At 43.9% G+C, this 20,170-nt stretch overlaps 1 protein-coding gene across 1 annotated transcript in view; it reads left to right on the top strand.

The window, feature by feature from the left end:
- Positions 1–11,869: 11,869 nt before the first annotated feature.
- WASHC4 (WASH complex subunit 4) overlaps positions 11,870–20,170 on the top strand; it is a 44,915-nt gene continuing 36,614 nt past the window's right edge. The window contains exons 1-3 of the mRNA XM_056847545.1: positions 11,870–11,933; positions 18,286–18,425; positions 20,013–20,066. Of these exons, the coding sequence (XP_056703523.1) occupies positions 11,873–11,933; positions 18,286–18,425; positions 20,013–20,066 (255 nt within the window). The 5' untranslated portion in view covers positions 11,870–11,872. The remainder of the gene's footprint in view (positions 11,934–18,285; positions 18,426–20,012; positions 20,067–20,170) is intronic.

Genomic DNA, 20,170 nt, shown 5'->3' on the forward strand with positions numbered 1-20,170 from the left:
CGTGGGCGCGAGAGGCGAGGGCCTGGCCCAGCAGCACCGGCTGGGAGGAAAGGCGCGGCCGAGCGGCGGAGCGGAGGGATCCCTCGGCCGGCTCCTGGATGCCCAGCCAGCCAGCCAGCAGCACAGCAGCCTCGCGTCTGATGCAACAGACAGGCTGCCATTGGCTCGCAGCCAGGCCTCAGCATTCCCGACGGCCGCGCGCGCGAACGGGGCGCGCGCCAGCTCAGCAGCTCCAGGGGCTTGCTGGGCCTTCCCCGAGCAGCGCTTGGTTTTTTCATCCGGGCGGGGACGCGTCTGTGGCCCTCAGACATAACCGCGCGCCATTTCTGCACGGGAGGTTTGGCCTCGGATGGGCCCCTCTCCAGGTGCACATTTTCCCCGCCCGAATTCTCCAAACTCAACAATAAGATTGCAGAGTTTTGAGAATTCGGATGGGGGAAACGTGCACCTGGAGAGGGGCCAATCCGAGGCCAAACCTCCCGTGCAGAAAGGACCCCAGACATTTGGGGCCCGCCTTTCGTCTTTCCGCCCTCGCTCTGTGGAGCGGGCAGACGCTCAACAGGTTGAGGAGTTCCTGGGCGAGGTGGGACCAGACTTGGGTGAGCAAAGCCAGTGGCGGACTGGCCATGGTGTCAGCTTGCCCGATGGCAAGTGGGCCCTGCGGGGCCCTGGTGAAGTGGGGTCCCTTAAACGTTAGGCAATATGTTAAAAATAAAAATTAAAGGATAGCCTTATAGTTGTGGGAGGGCCCCCTTTGTCTCCTGGCAACCAATATTTTTAGACCCAGTCTGCCACTGGGCAAAGCTGTCTAAGCAAAGCTGTGACAAGGGCAAGGGAAATCCAGCGCACGACGCTGAGGGGTGCAGAAAGAGTTTATCATGACTAAAACAAACGTAGTATTACAGGATGCTGCTGCTGCAGTTGTTTGGGGGCTTCCTAGAGGCACCTGGTTGGCCACTGTGTGAACAGACTGCTGGACTTGATGGGCCTTGGTCTGATCCAGCAGGGCCTTTCTTATGTTCTTATAGTAGAAAAGGGCAAGAGTCCAGAAGCACCTTAAAGACTAACAAAAATATTTTCTGGTAGGGTATGAGCTATCGTGAGCCACAGCTCACTTCTTCAGAAGTACCTTGCCCTGTGGCTCATGAAAGCTCATACCCTACCAGAAAATATTTTTGTCTTTAAGGTGCTACTGGACTCTTGCCCTTTTCTACTACTGCAGACAGACTAACACGGCTACCCACTGTGAATTATGTTCTTATCGAATCATAGAGTTGGAAGGGTCGACCAGGGTCATCTAGTCCAACCCCCTGCACAATGCAGGAAATTCACAACTACCTTTTTATCTTTGTATTTACCTTTCTACCAAAATAACAACTCATAGTATAGGGGGGGCACAATGTTATAGGGGGCACAATGTTATATTCTTAACTCGGATGCAAAATTAGCTAGTTATGGTGCTGTGTCCAACACATGGTTTATTTTTATACTTAATTTATACCCCAGTGGGGACCCAAAGCAGCTTACTTCCCCTCCATTTTATCCTCACAACAACCCTGTAAGGTAGGTTAGGCTGAGAGCTTGTTACTGGCCCAAGGGCACCCAGTACGCTTCCACGGTAGAGTAGGGATTAGAATTTAGGTCTCTTAGATCCTAGTCTGACACTCTTGAGAGTTAGATCATGATGGGTAGCCATGTTAGTCTGTCACTAGCAGTAGAAAAGAGCAAGAGTCCAGTAGCACCTTAAAGACTAACAAAATTTCTGGCAGGCTAGGAGCTACGAAAGCTCATACCCTGCCAGAAATTTTGTTAGTCTTTAAAGTGCTGCTGGACTCTTGCTCTTTTCTACTCTTAAGAGTTGTTCGACAGTGGAATCAGCTGCCTAGGGAGGTGGTGAGCTCCCCTTCACTGGCAGTCTTTAAGCAGAGGCTGGACAAACACTTGTCAGGGATGCTCTAGGCCCGTGTTGGCGAACCTATGGCACGCGTGCCGGACTTGGCACGCGGAGCCCTGTCTGTGGGCACGCGCTGGTAAGTCGAGAAGCCTCCCCCCTTCCCCCAACTCCGGACCGCCCAGCTCGGCGGGGCTTTGAACTGCTCCGTGCTGCCCCGAGCAGTTCAAAGCCCCTCCTTCCCCGGACTCTGCGCCGCCCAGCTGGGCCGCGGGAGCTTTGAACTACTCAGCGCTGTCCGGAGCAGTTCAAAGCCTCCCCTTCCCCGGACTCCTGGGGCTCCCGGCCACACCGGGATTGTTATTCATCTTTACTGGCAGGCTGCCTTCGGATGAGTAGCTGCTTCCTCCAGGCGTTTCTACCTTCCTTTGAAGGTGCCTTCTTCCCTTTTCAGCTTAATTGCCATCATTAACTTTACAATCTTTATGGCCAGCTGCAGCTTTGCTAGCTATTGTCTCATTGCAAATTACTTTGCGGGAGATCTCTTCGTCCTGTCGCTGACGTCATCACATACTTCCTTCTCCCTGCTCCACAGCAGGCGAAACGGAGCGCGCGTCTACAGCGTGCACAGAGCACTCACATTTATTTTTTTAATTCAGCAGGACTAGTAAGTGTTCCCTCATTATTAATTTCCGTTGAGACCTTGCTGCCTTCCCACCGCCCCTAGACTGACACAGGCTTCAGTGTGTTCGTCACAGAGAGGATTTAACATCTACAGAACCGTTTGGCTCATTACTTGCAAGCACAGAAAGGGAGCTCCTGTTTCCCTCCCCCCCCTCCTTCTAACCTTGTGCTTACTGCTTCTTGTGCATGCTTGTTATTCAACTATCTTGGCTGATATTGCGTATTTAATTGTGCTTATTGCTTTTTGTGTATGCCTGTTACCATCTTAGGCTGCTATTGCTGGATTAATTCTGTTGGGAGACTTTAATACACTTGCATGGGATACAGACACATTTACTTTAGCTGTTCTATTTAATTCTAAGTTGTTCATGTATTGTGGCTTTGTATTGTAATAATATTATATTGACATAGGAATATTTATTGCCATTGTAATTCATGTACTGAAAAGTGTATATTGTTACTAAAAATACTATTTGAAACAAGTGCAAGCTTTTTTGGTATTTATACTTGTGTTCACAGTTGCTGTAAGCAGTAGAGCCTTGTGTATCTTGGGTTGTGACACACATTTTTGCAGCATAGATGTTCTTTTCCATTTATTTCCTAGACTTGCCACCTGGAGGTTGGCAACCCTACCATGGCGTTTTAAGTGCAATTCTAGGGCACACACTAACTTGAGGGTGTGCTATACTTGGATAAAGCAGAGCAGCAGCCCCACATTGTTGGGTATTGCACGGTTGTTATATGCTTAGGGTTGCCAACCTCCAGGTAATAATAGTAGGAGATCTCTGCGTGGAGCAGTTCAAAGCCCCCCCCCCTTCCCCCGACTCTGCGCCGCCCAGCTGGGCAGCGTGTTGGAATATGAGACTGCACATGGCAAGCAGATGTAAAAGATCTATGTGACAGCCAGGTGATTGGTGGTGTCACATGACAGCTCAATGACTGAGCAGAAAAACTGGCTTGTACTGGACTGAGCTAGATAGTCCTGGAGACAAGGCAGCCAACAGGTGATTGGCTGAGAGACTATGCCAGATATGTATATAGGTGTGTTATATATGTATTGGGTTGTGGGTTGTGGAGAGTTGATGACCAAGCGGAGCATTCTGTCACTGTGAATAAAAAAGCACTTTTGTACTACGTGCTGAGTCTTCTGTGCTTACTCGCCTGTAGAGCTGCAACGCTTTCTAACATACGCTAACAGGGCTATGGGCCCAGAACAGCTCAACTGCGCTACATCCTGGAGGTTCTGAGCAGAGGTACTATCTGTGGAACAAGGGCTGTAGTGAGCAGAAGGCGAGTGAATGTCTGAGGTTGAGTCAGACGGAGCAGAGGAGGTGCCCAGCAGGTCTGTCAGCAGCAGTGCGTCTGAGGCGGAGGAGGAGAGCGACACGGAGCAGGAGCAGCAGGGAGCGGGAGAAATTATGGCTCAAGCTGCAATGTCCTTGCTTGTGGAGAAGCTCACTTCTACCAACTACAATGTGTGGGCGTTACGTATGCAACACTACCTTAAAAGAGAGGCACTGTGGATTTATGTCTCCAACCCCCCGGATCCTGAGACGCCGCAGGACGTGGTGAAAGATGAGAAGGCACTGGCAAGCATAGTGCTGAGCGTGGCTGACGACCAGCTTGTCCATGTGACGGGAGCTTTAAAAGCGAAAGCAGCCTGGAACTCATTATCTCAGGTCTACGTACAAAAAACAGCTGGCTCTTTGATAGCCATATCGAGACGTTTGTACAGAACTTTTCTTTTGCCGTCAGTTCCTGTGAGAAACCATATAAATGAACTGACTGAATGTTTCCAAATGCTGGAGCAGAGGGGGAAGACTCTACAGGAGGATGATAAAGTTTATATACTCCTGAGCTCTCTGTCTGAGCAGTATAATATGTTAGTTACTGCTCTGGAGTCGGTTGAAATTGATAAACTGACTCTACAATATGTTGTTGGAAGAATTTTGGACCATGAAAAGAGATTGCTTGCAACAAATCCTGAGAAGCCTGCCAAGCCGGAGGGAAACCTGCCAAGCCGGGAGACGCGGAGGTTTGCCGGCGGAGAGAGGAATGCGGAGCAGAGAAAGCCGGGTGATTTACAGCAGCACGTGGCTCTGAGGGTCAGACGTTGCTACATCTGCAAGGCAACAAATCACTTAAAGCGCGACTGCCCAGAAGCAAGGAAGAAAAGCCGAAGGGACCAGTCGTCACGTGAGTTTGTGAGCGGTCAGAAGGCATCATTGGTGCTGACTGAGCACAGTGACACAGCCGGTGTCTGGATTTTAGACTCTGGTGCGTCACAGACCATTTGCCGGCATCAGGAACTTTTAAAAGACACACGGGACTCAAGTTTGCCGCATGTAAGCCTCTCTGATGGAAGGAATTCTGAGGTGACACGTGAGGGGAGTGTGTGGTTCCCAGCTTTGAACTATACATTTAAAAAGGTGCTATGTGTCCCTGAACTAGAGAACAATCTGTTAAGTGTAAGTGCCCTTGACAGGGCTGGATATACTGTAACATTTACAGACAAGGCTTGTAAGATATCCAAAGGTGGGAAAGTGCTTCTTACAGGGAAAATGTGTAATAATGTGTATGTGGTAGAAAATAGGCATGTGGAGGCAAAGATGATAACTAATAAGAGCCCCCATGACAATTGCATACATCTGCTACATAGAAGGTTGGCTCATGCAAATTATGAGACCATAAAGAAAACGCTAGCCTTACTGGGGAAGGAAAAAGTTAAAGAGTGTGGGAACTACCTGGATTGTGAGGTATGCAAAAGTTCCAAATCTAAGGCTTACCCAGTGGCTAAGCATAGTGAGAGACTCTCAGACACTGCATTAAAGGTAGTGCATACAGATGTAATAGGCCCCTACAGGGAGAGTCACTCAGGTAACCATTACGCGTTGATTCTGGTGGATGATTGCACCAGATTCTCATGGGTGTATCCTTTGAAAAAGAAGTCACAGGTGTTTGAAACATTTAAGTATTGGGCCAAAAGAGTGCAGAAACAACTTAAATGTACCTTGGATTCTCTCCAAACAGATTTTGGGGGAGAATTCATGTCAAATGAGTTTAAGAAATGGTTACAGGTGCAAGGTGTGAGGCACAGAGTTGCCAACGTGGCGGTGCCAGCAGAAAATGGTGTTGCTGAGCGACATGGGGGAATGCTACAAACAAAAATGTATTCCATGTTGCAGGATGCAGGGTTGCCAATGACATACTGGGCAGAGGCAATCAAGGCCGCCGCTTATGTTTCCAACAGGATCTGGACCAGGTCCATACAAGACATACCTTATAGGGTTTTGTACCAGAGGGATCCTAGCTTAGGTTACCTCAGAGTGTTTGGTACAAAAGCCTGGGTTGATGTGCCAATATCCAAGAGAAGGAAAGGAGGAGCGAGAGCTAAAAAACTAACCTTCCTTGGGTATCAGTCTGGCATGAAATCATACAGGTTTGCTGATGAGCATAATTCTCTCAGCTACAGCACAGCTGCGAATTTTTGTGAGGGAAATAACTGGGCCAGAATTCATGGACAGGAGGAGCCAAAAGAAATTGGGCTACCATTGACAGATCTCTCACAGGATGCAGATGGGGTGAAGCCGGAGGGATCTCCTCAGAGGGCTTCATCACCAAGGGCTGAAGAGGGGAGGCAGATTCCTAGGGTGTCAAGCAGGAGCACTAAAGGAATTCCCCCAGAGAGGTATGGTTTTGAGACCACTGATGTCAATCATGTACAGGTCAAAGAACCAAAGAGTTTTCAGGAGGTAATGGCTTTGGAAAGCAGGGAAAAGGAGGCCTGGCTAGAAGCCATGCAAACTGAGTTTGATTCCCTGAAAGAGAATAAGGTATTCTCTGTAACAAAACTGCCAGCTCAGAGAAAAGCCATAGGGTGCAGATGGCTTTACAAAGTCAAACAGTGTCCAGAAGGGAAGATACTCCGTAAGGCCAGGCTTGTGGCTAAGGGTTATTCCCAAGTTGAAGGGCAAGACTTTGATGAATTATTTGCTCCCACTGTGAAGGCTGATACTATAAGAGCTGCATTGTGTAAAGCTGTCAGAGATAACATGTTAGTGCACCATTTTGACTTCACCACTGCATATCTGAATGCAACAATAAGTGAAGAGATATATATGGAGCAGATCCCTGGGTTTGAATGCAAGGGTAAACAAGGAGTATTAAAATTGCATAAGGCTCTGTATGGATTAAAGCAGAGTGCACGTGCATGGTCCCAATGCATTAGTGAAGCATTGGCAAATCTTGGGTTTAAGCAAGGTGTTGCTGATCCCTGTATGTTTACCAAATGTGTAAAGGGCTCTGACTGTGTTGTATTTTTATATGTTGATGATCTTTGTTTGTTGTGTCATACAAAGGAACAACTAAACTGGTTTAAGGAGGCAACTGGAAAACTGTTTAAAATGAAGCATCTTGGTGACATTCAAAATTATCTGGGGGTAGAAATTACCAGGAACCCAGAAGGATATTTTGAATTGTGCCAGGAGAAAAAGATTGAACAGCTCCTAGAAAAATTTAAAATGACAGAGGCAAAAAGCACTGAGACTCCCATGACAACAGGGTATGTGAAAGAGGTGGATGATAAGGTATTCCATGACAAAAATCAATACCAATCGTTGGTGGGTTCATTGTTATATCTGTCATGTTGGACAAGACCAGACATTTGTATGGCAGTACATTTGCTTTGCCAGAAATGTGCATGTCCATACATGAAAGACTGGAATGCAGCAAAAAGGGTGCTGCGATACTTAAAAGGCTCAGCTTCAGCCAGGTTGTGTTTAAAGGCTGATGCAGAGGAAACAATCACAGTGTATAGTGACTCCAGTTGGGGAGAGAGAGAAGAAGGAAAGTCTACCACTGGGTATGTGTTATTTTTACATGGGGCACTGGTTATGTGGAAGTCTTTAAAACAGACTCATGTAGCTACCAGCACATGTGAGGCAGAATATTCTGCATTAAGCGACAGTGAGATTCAGCTGGAATGGCTGTGTCAACTGGCTAAAGACCTAAATCTTGAATGTGAAATGCCTGTAAGTGTTTACTGTGATAATACTGCAGCACAGCAATTGACTGGGTATCAAGGTATTAGAACAAGAAGTAAACACATCACAATAAGATACCAAAATGTCAGGGAAGCGGTAAACAATGGTTTAATGGTTCTGAAACATTGTGCTTCAAATGTAAATATTGCTGACGTTTTTACCAAGTGTTTGCCTACAGAAAAGTTTGAACTGTTTAGAAGCAAATTGGGGCTTGCAATGCCAGTCTAGGAGGAGTGTTGGAATATGAGACTGCACATGGCAAGCAGATGTAAAAGATCTATGTGACAGCCAGGTGATTGGTGGTGTCACATGACAGCTCAATGACTGAGCAGAAAAACTGGCTTGTACTGGACTGAGCTAGATAGTCCTGGAGACAAGGCAGCCAACAGGTGATTGGCTGAGAGACTATGCCAGATATGTATATAGGTGTGTTATATATGTATTGGGTTGTGGGTTGTGGAGAGTTGATGACCAAGCGGAGCATTCTGTCACTGTGAATAAAAAAGCACTTTTGTACTACGTGCTGAGTCTTCTGTGCTTACTCGCCTGTAGAGCTGCAACACTTTCTAACATACGCCAACACAGCGGGGGCAAATTGCCGTGTTGGCACTTTGCGATAAATAAGTGGGTTTTGGGTTGCAGTTTGGGCACTTGGTCTCTAAAAGGTTCGCCATCACTGCTCTAGGCTGATCCTTCATTAAGCAGCAAATTTGACTAGATGGCCTGTGTGGCCCCATTCTATGATTCTTACCTCTTCACTACATTGGCTAAAAGACCCAAGATTTAAATCAAGCAGTAGTGATTGGAATAAAAAGCACTGACTCCAGTTAAAAAACTAGCATACAAGCCAGATCACTAAAAGAAGTACAAAATCCATGCTGTTAAAAACATTTCAATCACCTATCTTCCTAGCCTTTCTTTAAGCAGCTGCCCAGGGGTACTGTACGCTATTCTCTCTTCCCCAGTTTATTCTGCCCTGTGAGATAGGTTAGGCTGAGATCACCCAACAAGCTTCCATGGCAGAGTGGAGATCTGAACCAGGATTTCCCAAATTAACCTCTGGACCATACCCACTGCACTGTATCCCCTGCACATTTTTTTATCCTTAGTACAACTTCATGTGTCCCAGGGCTAAGCAGTTAGGTTGTTCCCACCACTTGGGATTCTTTGAAGGAACAGGCAGCAGCAATTGGGGTTGCTGTTTGTTGTGACAGGAATCAGAACAATCTGAGCTAGGTCTGCTGGAACTGAAATACTCCAAGATGCACAATGCAGCTCCACTCCTGCCACCCATATTCACAAGTTCTTGGTAAGAGAGGGCAGTAGAAATATACTCTAGGCAGAGCCCGATTCTGAATGGGGGAGGGAAGTAAGGAGGGATCTTGTGGCACCTTATAAATGAGCAAATGTTTATTCTAGTATAAGCCTCCACAGACTAGAGCCCACTTCCTTATGCAGGAGTTGGCAGACATACACAAGGTTATTGAGCAGAACAGGGTGTGGCCTTATGATGTCAAAATCAGATGTAATCATGAAAAGTATAGTGACTGTTCAAAATAATAGTAATTGTTGATAACACACCCTGTATTTTTTGCTTTTCATGGCCTTTTGACTTAGCTACGTACAGCTTTTTCTTCCTAACGGTATATATATAGAGAGAGACAGAGAGGGACACCGTAGTTAAGAGTATCAGACTGGATGTACCGTTTAGAATATTGAACTAGGATTTGGGAGAGACTGGTTTCAATCCCCAATCTGCCATGGAACCTTGCTGGGTGACCTTGGGCCAGTCATATGCTCTTGGCTGAACCATTGGGGAGAAAAGTATGGTATAAATGGAGCAGATAAATCCATACCTCTTCTGCCAGCTGTGTATCTATCTCATGAATCTGATGACATGGCTTCTAGACCATAAAAGCTAGAATAAAAATCTTTAAAGTGCCTCAAAATGTGCATAGCTTCTATTATTTTATTTTATTGCATAATGTATTATGGTTTTACTAGTTACTGGGTCCAGGAACTATGGAAGATACTGAATCCCTGCCCCCTCAGAAATCTTATAGTCACAATCCTGTAACTCTCGCCTTCTAAGGTTGTAACAAGCATTGATAACAAACTTTCTTAACCATAAGGACTAGAAACTTGCTTCTTTTCTCATTGATTGACTCCCAATAAGCCTTCAAGGAATTCCCTGAAACACTCAGTTTAAAAACCAACTAGCTGTGACGTACTACAGACAGAAGGGGGATGACCCTGTGAAACAAGAGTGGTCTCTTGAAATAAATGCCACCTGACATTTAAATCTCACATGTGTGAAACTATAGGATATCCAAATGCCACAAGATGCTTGTGGGGGGGTCTCTTCAAAACTCTCTCTAAATCAAGAACATCATACCTACCATTTCACTTTAATCTAGCAGAATCAGGAAGGAGGCAGTTGGTTGCGCTGAGGTCTTCTGAAAAACCCACATGATGCATTCTTAGAGCAGCTATCTGCTATGATCAGTAGCCCACTGTACCTTGCAGGGATCATTTCTGTGAGAAAAGCACACTACCTACAGCATGGTCCCTTCCATGTCTGCCCAGTCCTGTTGACCAGATGTGTGTTGGGAGTTCCATCCTTAGAATTTAATTTAATTTGCATGCATCCAGGGGCCCAATTCTAATCCAGACCATGAGACACTGGGAGGCTTAAGCATCCCCCCTCACCACACCATTTTCCCTACCTGAAATGGCCCTAGGGAGCCACTATGTACCTCATTGGGGAAATTTGTGTGTACCAATGGGCTACACAGTAAGGCTCCTATTTGGGCAAACAGAGACTCCCCAGTGGAATATTTACTGTTCCCACAGTATTTGAATTAGCAAGAATAATTTGTGATTCCATGTAATACATTGTAGCAAGAAGTATTTCTTATTCTAGCACTGAATATTGTTTTCTCACAACTCATGACGCTCTTCCTAATCTTAACAGCTTTACAGTTTGCTACAGCTGATGTCCTTAGAAATTATTGAAGTGCAACACAACTGTGAAGCTGCCCTTTAGGAGCGAAATATGTGTGCTGGTCACACATCTAAACCTAATTCATTTCTATAGCCATATGCAGAGATCAATATAGATATTTTAAATTGCTTTATTGATGTGCAAACTTATGTGTTTTACTGGAAACCGGTTCAAACAAATTTAGAGAGGTGATATATAAATACCATAACCAGATCAGTGTTTATTTTTAGCTTTCCCGGAATCATATTTTTCTGCTGTGACTGACAGATTGCCCTGTCACGGGATACAGTCCCCAGCAATCCTTGAGTGTGTGTGTGAAGTGCCGTCAAGTCACAGTGATGGCCAAAATGTCACAACGACTTAACCACTTTAAGGTTGCTCCATAGTGTGTGTATGTATGCTGCAGGATTGCCAGCTCTGGACTGGGAAATACCTGGAGGTTTTAGAGTGGAGCCAGAGGAGGAGCGAGTTTGGGGAGGAGAGAGACTTCAATGCCATAGATTCCACTTTCCAAAGCAGCCATTTCTCCCCAGGTGAACTGATTAGGTCACCTGGAGATCAATTGTAATAGCAGAGATCTCCAGCCACCACCTGGAGGTTGGCAACCCTAGTCAAATCACAGCTGACTTATGGCGACCTAGTAGGGTTAAGGCAAGAGACTTAGGTTCAAAGGTGGTTTTCCATTGCCTGCCTTCACGTCACGACCCTGGTAGTCCTTGGTAGTCGCCCTTCCAAATTTTAACCAGGTCCCTCCCTGCTTAGCTTCTGAAATCTGAGGAGATCAGGCTAGCCTGGGGCTATCCAGATCAGGACTGGAACCATAGTGTGTGTACAGTGCCGTCAAGTTGCAGCCGACTTATGGCAACCCCTTTTGGGGTTTTCAAGGCAAGAGACTAACAGAGGTGGTTTGCCAGTGCCTTCCTCTGCACAGCAACCCTGGACTTCCTTGGTGGTCTCCCATCCAAGTACTAACCAGGGCTGACCCTGCTTAGCTTCTGAGATCTGACGCGTCCCTAACTGCACAGCCCCGCTACACTTTTATTTCCCTCAGATTCGGCTACCATCGCGCGGCCCGAAGGGGGTCGCTGTTGAGCTCCCCTTCGCTTGCCCGCCCGAGCGCAAACGCCGCTGGTTTCCCGACTCCGCTCGATCGAGAGACTACATTTCCCAGCGTGCCTCGCGGGCGCGGCAGGAAGTCCCGTGAGGCGAGGGGCCCCGGTCGCCGTGGCTGCCGAGTTTCGGGGGCCTGTCATGGCGCTGGAGACGCTCTCCCCGGACTGGGAGTTTGATCGCGTCGACGACGGTTCTCAGAGTAAGAGCGGGGAAAGGACGAGGCGGGGAGCGCGCGGCCGTCCGTTAGGGGACTAAGATGGAGATGGGGGAGGGGGGTTTGTTGGCGGGTTGTCTCTGACACTTGAGGGGAGTCGCTGAGCCTGTGAAATGGGACCAACTGGCTCTTTCCCCTCCCCCTCCTAATACTCTCTCTCTCTCCCTCTCCCTCCCTCCCTCCTCGAGGGAGGCCTTTCGACTGTCCCCATGGGCTGGGGCGTCTGAGGGCCGCGGGGCTGGGGCAGTCCCCGGCCACTCTCCAGCCATTCTTTCGGCCGAGGTGGCTGAAGGGTCACGTGGGTGCTTCCCAAGAGCATTCCTGCCTCCTTGGCCCGCCCCCCTCCGTTTAAAAACAAGGCGTGCGGTTAAGAGACGTGCAGCAAACCCGTCCAGTCATCCCTGGCACGGGGGGGAAAGAAAAAAAGAGCTCACAAAAATTCACTTCCTGAAACGGGAATCTGGTGGCGTTTAAAAGACTGTGTGTGTTAAGTGCCGTCAAGTCGCTTCCGACTCATGGCGACCCTATGAATGAAAGTCCTCCAAAATGTCCTGTCTTTGACAGCCTTGCTCAGATCCTGCAAATTGAAGGCTGTGGCTTCCTTTATTGAGTCCATCCATCTCTTGTTGGGTCTTCCTCTTTTCCCGCTGCCCTCAACTTTTCCTATCATGACGGTCTTTTCCAGTGACTCTTGCCGTCTCATGACGTGACCAAAATACGACAGCCTCAGTTTAGTCATTTTAGCTTGTAGGGTCAGTTCAGGCTTGATTTGATCTATAACCCACTGATTTGTTTTTTTGGCAGTCCACAGAATCCGTAACACTCTCCTCCAACACCACATTTCAAAGGAATCTATTTTCTTCCTATCAGCTTTCTTCACTGTCCAGCTTTCACACCCATACATAGTAATAGGGAATATGATGGCATGAATTAATCTAGTCTTGGTGGCCAGAGTCACATCCTTACACGTCAAAATCTTTTCTAGCTCCTTCATGGCTGTCCTTCCCAGTCTCAATCTCCTTCTAATTTCTTGGCTGCAGTCTCCCTTTTGGTTGATGGTGGAGCCAAGGAATAGAAAGTCTTGAACAATTTCAATTTCCTCATTGTCAACCTTAAAGTTGTGTAATTCTCCTGTAGTCATTACTTTTGTTTTCTTGATGTTCAGCTGTAGTCCTGCTTTGGCACTTTCTCTTTTAACTTTCAGCAATAGTTGTTTCAAATCTTCACTATTTTCTGCCAATAATGTAGTGTCATCATCATATCTCAAATTATTAATGTTCCTCCTTAAAGACTGGCCACATTTATTTTGGCGTCACTGCAATAGTCAATGTTGATAATTCACAGTGGGTAGCCGTGTTAGTCTGTCTGCAGAAGTAGAAAAGGGCAAGAGTCCAGTAGCACCTTAAAGACTAACAAAAATATTTTCTGGCAGGGTGTGAGCTTTCGTGAGCCACAGCTCAGCTCATACCCAGCCAGAAAAGATTTTTGTTAGTCTTGAAGGTGCTACTGGACTCTTGCTCTTTTCTACTATCTGAAGAAGTGAGCTGTGGCTCACGAAAGCTCATACCCTGCCAGAAAATATTCTTGTTAGTCTTTAAGGTGCTACTGGACTCTTGCTCTTTTCTACTATCTGAAGAAGTGAGCTATGGCTCACGAAAGCTCATACCCTACCAGAAAATATTTTTGTTAGTCTTTAAGGTGCTACTGGACTCTTACTCTTTTCTACTATCTGAAGAAGTGAGCTATGGCTCACGAAAGCTCATACCCTGCCAGAAAATATTCTTGTTAGTCTTTAAGGTGCTACTGGACTCTTGCTCTTTTCTACTATCTGAAGAAGTGAGCTGTGGCTCACGAAAGCTCATACCCTACCAGAAAATATTTTTGTTAGTCTTTAAGGTGCTACTGGACTCTTGCCCTTTTCTACCCGTGCCGAAAAGAAAGGGATAATAACCTTGCAGGCGTCTCTCCTTGCCGCCACATAAAGGAGCACTGTGCAAACTGGGAAGAAAACCCCACCTAAGCCTTTACTTTTGCATCCATCCTAAACTGTTGTGCATTTATGTACTTAAAACACACACACACGTTTGTCTTGCCTTTGCAGAATTAACCGTCCAAGGTAGTTCACATCCAATTCAAATACAATAACATCAGCACAATGAATTAATATAACCTAACAAGTAGTAGAAAAGGGCAAGAGTCCAGTAGCACCTTAAAGACTAACAAAAATATTTTCTGGCAGGGTATGAGCTTTCGTGAGCCACAGCTCATACCCTACCAGAAAATATTTTTGTTAGTCTTTAAGGTGCTACTGGACTCTTGCCCTTTTCTACTATAGTAAATGTTGTTAGTCTTTTAAGTGCCACAGGACTTCTGTTTTATTCTGCTGTTACAGTCTAACGGATCCCAACGCTACATTGTCAGTGGCAAGATTTGTTTCAGTCCTTATATCCCTCAAACACTAGATATATGCTGCTCAAGATCAATGGATCAAGGAGCTTCTAAGGGATAAAAGGAAAGTTACAGTCTAATTTGGGATTATCCTCATACAATAGGGTTACCAGGTCCCTCTTTGCTACCAGTGGGAAGTTTTTTGGGGCAGAGCCTGGGGAGGGGAGGGACTTCGATGCCATACAGTTCAATTGCCAAAGTGGCCATTTTCTCCAGGTGAACTGATCTCTATCAGCTGGCGATCCATTGTAATAGAAGGAGATCTCAGCTACTACCTGGAGGTGTGCAGCCCTATCATACAGATTCTAGAGAGGTAGTTGCTTATTGCCAAAAAATTAAAAAGCACCCCCACGTGCCTTTTGGCTGCTTGAAGACTGACACATTTGTTGCTTATGCTAGCTACAAGGCTCTTTTTATATGGATTGTCCTGTTAGTTTGTAGTAGCAAAACTAACTGCAGAAAGCATGGAGTCCAGTGGCCCATTATAGACTAATAATTTATTACAGCATAATTTTTTGTGAATTGGAGGTGGCTTCATCAGATGCATGAAGTGTACAGCTGTAAGAATGATGTATTTATATTAACAATAGATTGGTGCAGGAAGATGTCACAAAGAGGGGCTGATTTAAAATCAAGACAGCAGAGTAAATCTGTTCACTCAGAGGGGGGTTACCGCACTTCGTATTACCAGCGATGTATTAAGAGTTTGAAAATGTTGTAAAAAACATTGCTTTAAAAGGGTTTTTGGATACCATGGCTTGTAAATGGTTGGAAGACGTCTTCACAGCTAAAGGGGCCAAACAAAGTGCGAACAGTATGTTTTATAACATTTTCAAACTCCTAATACATCGCTGGGAATACAAGTGCGGCAACCCCCAGAGTGAGTGAAGACCATTCCTAACGGTTGTTACATAGGCAAAGTAGGATTAATTTAAAATTTAGGGACGTTTAGGAGGAAACAAGATAAGAAGATCCAAGACTCTCTTGTTATGAAACGGGGTGGGGGGGAATCACAAAAATGTCTTACGAGCTGATTCCAATAATTAGGAAAAATGGCCCTTGTTTGGAATTGTCACATAATTGATCAATTGTACTACCATGTTCCAATTTTTTCAAATGAGTGGTGCTGGGTGGTGTTTCTTCAAATACCTACGGTAGTTTGATCTGGGCAATAGTTAATTATAATTCTCTCAAGATTGTCTTTTTGTACAATATCGTCTAAATAGTTGCATCTTTTTCTGGATTAATTTATTTGAGATAACTACTTTTTTGGGTTCCATAATCTGACAGGGCAACGCAGGATAGAGTTCTTGCATCCTCCATAACTGTGCAATTTAAAGGATGTTTAAAAAAAATCCTTTAAAAACTATTCTTCAGCCTACATGATTGTGAAGTGTTTAAAGTATTAAAATATAGATATTTGCAAGAATATCTAGTATGCTTCCTATGAATGGAATGAGGATACTGGTCCTGTATATTATTTGTGAGTATGGAACAAGGGAGTGATGGTAGTTTTGATTTAATCTGGAAGGAAAATGTGTGCCACTTAATGCAGACCTGTATTCCAAGATTGCAGGTGTCACTGAGATGCGCCTCTGGATATGCTTTATCTACTTGTTTGCTCACAGCGATATTCAGTAATGATAACTCTCTTTCATTCTTTCATTGCATTTTTGCAGGGTGATGGGGGTTCAAATCCATTCTTCGTGATTGTGAGCACGGAAGCAGGGAAATGGTAGCTAGTCTGGATGAGTACAGAATTAAAAAAGGAGGTCTTGAATCTGTGCCCCAAATGTTGGAACAAAAGTTGCCATTTGGATGCAAATTTAAATCTCATTTGAATGCCCCATAAGAAAACCATTTATTGTTGCACCACAGGTCCATCATCTGGCTGTAACAGTGTTGGGACAGAGCATAGTGCCACTAAATGCCCTTCCCCCTCCATATTGGGCTTCCTTCCTTCCTCTCTTTTGGGCAAGCTTTTTTTCTGTTAATACATTCCTTTCCCTTGGTCTTCCTTATGTGAATTTGTTTCAGTTGACAATCTTCATTCTTCTTAGAACAATGCATTGCCTTCTCTTAATTGTTTGCTTTTTCTATGAAGTACCAACATTTGTTCTTTCTTGTTAAGCAAGTACTTCCCTTTAGATACAGTTAGGTTTTATTGTAGCTTCTCTCCCTTCAGCCAGCAAACTTGTCACATTGGAATAATTTAGTTGTGTGGTGTATAGGTTTCTCTTTTTGCAGCTTGTTTTGAAGGAATGGACACTGGATAATCTCTTCCACTTGTGCTTTCATGACCATTTAAAACTCAACTTCTTGTGGCAGTGCCTTCATTGTATCAAATATTAATGCTTACCTAAACTGTTTTATGAGACATTCTATACTGTTAAACAGAATGCATGCGTGTGTCCCACTGTGTGCATAATATGGAATGAATTGCCATGCTGAATACTTTACACAATAATTATTCAAAACATTTCATGAACTGTTAATTTTGCACAGTAGTGATCTGTGGTATATCATTAGTTTTTGAGAGAGCACATTAACTTTTTCATCATAATGCTCTGCATGTCTTCCCATTTTGGCATGTGTATCACTTCCCCAAATTCAGTTTTGTAAGTTCAAGCTACGGTAATATAAGCTGCTGCTAATAATAATAATATAGTTATAATGTAGTAACAGCAGAAAATTGAAACTTCAAAAATAGTGATGGGGCAATCTGTTCTTTTCAAATCACCTTGCAGATTGCCTAACTGGGTACAGTTCCTGTCCAATGTAAAATGAAAGCAGGCTGCGTCAACCTGGTTAAAAAGTTCTTTTCAGTTATAGATGTTTAGTAATGGCAAATAAGAATCCTGCTGGATCATTCTAAGGGTCAATCTGGTCCAAGATCTTCATTTCAGCAGAGGCTAGCAAAAACCAAAGGTAGAGAACGACAGCAACATCTCTCATTCAATATTTGCCCTGTAGTATTTGGAATTCAGAGGTACACCTCCGAATTGGAAGATTCTGTATTGCTCCATCCTCAATAAATTTGCTAATTACCTATGTTAGCATTCTTCAACCAATTCTATGACTTATCTACAAGAAGAAATTTCCTTGTTTCTGTCTCAAATTTACTGCTAATCAATTTTATAGAGTGACCCTCAGTTTATAAAATAACCAGTTTCATGTTCCTCCATCATCTTCTCAACTGAAGAATTCAGAACCCTTCAGACTTTTCTTGGTTTCCTGCAGGATTTCTTTTTAATCATTCATATTATATTGGCTACCTTCCAGCCTTATGGAAAGGAGACTAATTTTAGTGACGTATTTTTTTAGAAGGTTGAAAATTTCACATTTGAGTTATAAATTCTGCTTTTGTGGATGGGAAGAGCTTCTGAATTTTTCACTCATAACTTTCAATTTGATATGAACACAAATAATTTGCATTTGACAAAAGTGCATTAAAATACTACTTTAGTAGAGAGAGTAATTAACATATAATTTCCACTGTATAATATATTAGTCAAGACAACAGGAAAGTGTAGGAATGGTGAATGTTGATGCTATTTTACCATCTGAACATTTTTATAATATGCTTTATTTTTATCTTGTTTAAAAGCTATGGAATATGTGAAAAAGCTTATGGTCTAAATGATTAGCTACACTCTGTTTGGGGCCAATAGATCAGTTGTAGAGAGATGACTTTGCATATAACAGCATTGTAAAGTAAAGATTGTTTTCCCTTTAAGAATAAAAATGTTCCTTGTGAGAAAAAAAGAACATAGCTACAGAGCAACAAAGTAATCTAGACCTTTTATGTTATCAAAAATTTAAAAGATAGAGTCTAGTGGTTGTTGTACCAGTAATCTGTCACAATGAAAATAATACTGTTTATTCTTAGAAATCCATGCTGAAGTGCAATTGAAGAATTATGGGAAATTCCTTGAGGCATACACTTCCCAACTGAAGAGAATTGAAGATGCGCTGGATGACTCTGTGGGAGATGTTTGGGACTTTAATCTTGATCCCATTAAATTAAACGTATGCTTGTTTTTAATGTGCATATATGTTTTACACTTAATTCTGTTCAGTTATTAATGCACATGTGGGAATTTGTTGAAAGTCAGGGCAGGAATGAGGGATTGCTGACAGAGCAGCAGACAAAACAACAAGGTCTTCTCTTCACCTGCTGGCAGAAGATGGCAACAGAAGGGGACAGGCGAGTCTTTTGGGGCAGAGAGTTCCAGAGTTTAAGTGCCATGTCCAAGAAGGCTCTCTCCCAGGTTGCTACCCACCTGATCTCAGAAGGCAGGGGCACCTGAAGCAGGGCCTTGGTAGATGATAGCAGAGGTCAGGTAGATTCATAAGGGAGTAGGTGGTCCTTCAGGTATGCTGGTCCCAAGCAGTTCAGGGTTTTAAAAGTCAAGACCAGAACCTTGAATTGTGCCCAGAAACAGATTGGGAGCCAGTATAGATGGGTGAAGACTAGAATGATATGGTCCTTATGACCCACTCCAGTCAGCATCCTGGCTGCACCATTTGCAGCAGTTGAAGTTTCTAAACACTTTTCAAGGACAGCCCCATATACAGTGCATTGCAGTAATGTTCTTTCTTTTATAATGAAAAGACACATACATTATAAAAAATACTAATTAGATCTTCTTTCCTTGGGTGATACTTCTTTGGCCTTTTCATCAGAAAAAACAGATCTTTGGGGCCCCACAGGCAATGAAGGAGGGGCTGGTTCAGTTGGACTCCCAGAACAGGAGGTCTCTGGCATGCCTTTTTAAAAAGTGTGTGACATAAAAATAAAATGTAATTATGAGAAACCTGTGTGGTAAAAGCTGATGAACTATGGAATATTCATAAAGAATAAAGAACAAACACAATTGGAAATGTGTTCAACTTGGATTTAAAGTGGGATTTGAGAGGCCAAGGGGACTGTGTTCCCACCATTGCTTCCTTTTTCCCTGAAAAAAAGCTTGCTTTAAGACCCAAGACTTTCTTCTCCCTCTTAGTTACTATTTTGATCAAAGATTTGTCATTCACACACTAGTAGAGGAGGCCTTGATTATAGTATCCTAACATGGTATTCTTTCAGAATTTATCTTCATTGAGGGATAAATGGGTCATGCTATAAGCTAGATGTTATTGTATGTGTGGTCTGCAGTGAAAATATTTAGCGGTCCACAGAATCTTCTGAAGGCGAGCAAAATTGCTTCTTTCCGGTAGTAATACCTAGCTATGAGCCTAGTGATAAATCCTGCACAGCTAATTTTTGGCAGGAGTACAAGTAGAGAAGTACAGAATTGAAAGATACTGCTCAGTTGGTCTTTCCCATGTGATAAGCCATCTTTTACTTAGCATTTGATTTTTTTGAATGATTCCCCCCCCAAAGAAATCTCATGGCTTAAATGTGTTTTCTTTTTGTGTCCTTTCAAAAATATATATGAGAATAAATAATCTCATAGAGAATTGCCTGCAAGCAACATCAAAAGTGCATTTCCCTTCATATTATTGCATTTGGGAACTCAAAATAATGTTACTGTGATGTTGATTTAGTCTAGTCTGTCATGTATCAGGCTTTCCAGCTTTTCTAAGTAAGCTCCTGCTTTTGCTTAATTTTAGCTTCTGCCTTATGAACAGTCTTCCTTACTTGAACTCATAAAGACGGAAAACAAGGTAAAGTTCTCAAGTGTCAAATATTCTTTTAAATTGCATAAATGATGGTAAATGCTATATTGTCACTTTTTAATTCATTTGAACATTTGTGAAAAACAGTTCTC

This window comes from Euleptes europaea, chromosome 3 (genome assembly GCF_029931775.1).
Source record: "Euleptes europaea isolate rEulEur1 chromosome 3, rEulEur1.hap1, whole genome shotgun sequence".
In the NCBI taxonomy this organism is placed as follows: Eukaryota; Metazoa; Chordata; class Lepidosauria; order Squamata; family Sphaerodactylidae; genus Euleptes; species Euleptes europaea.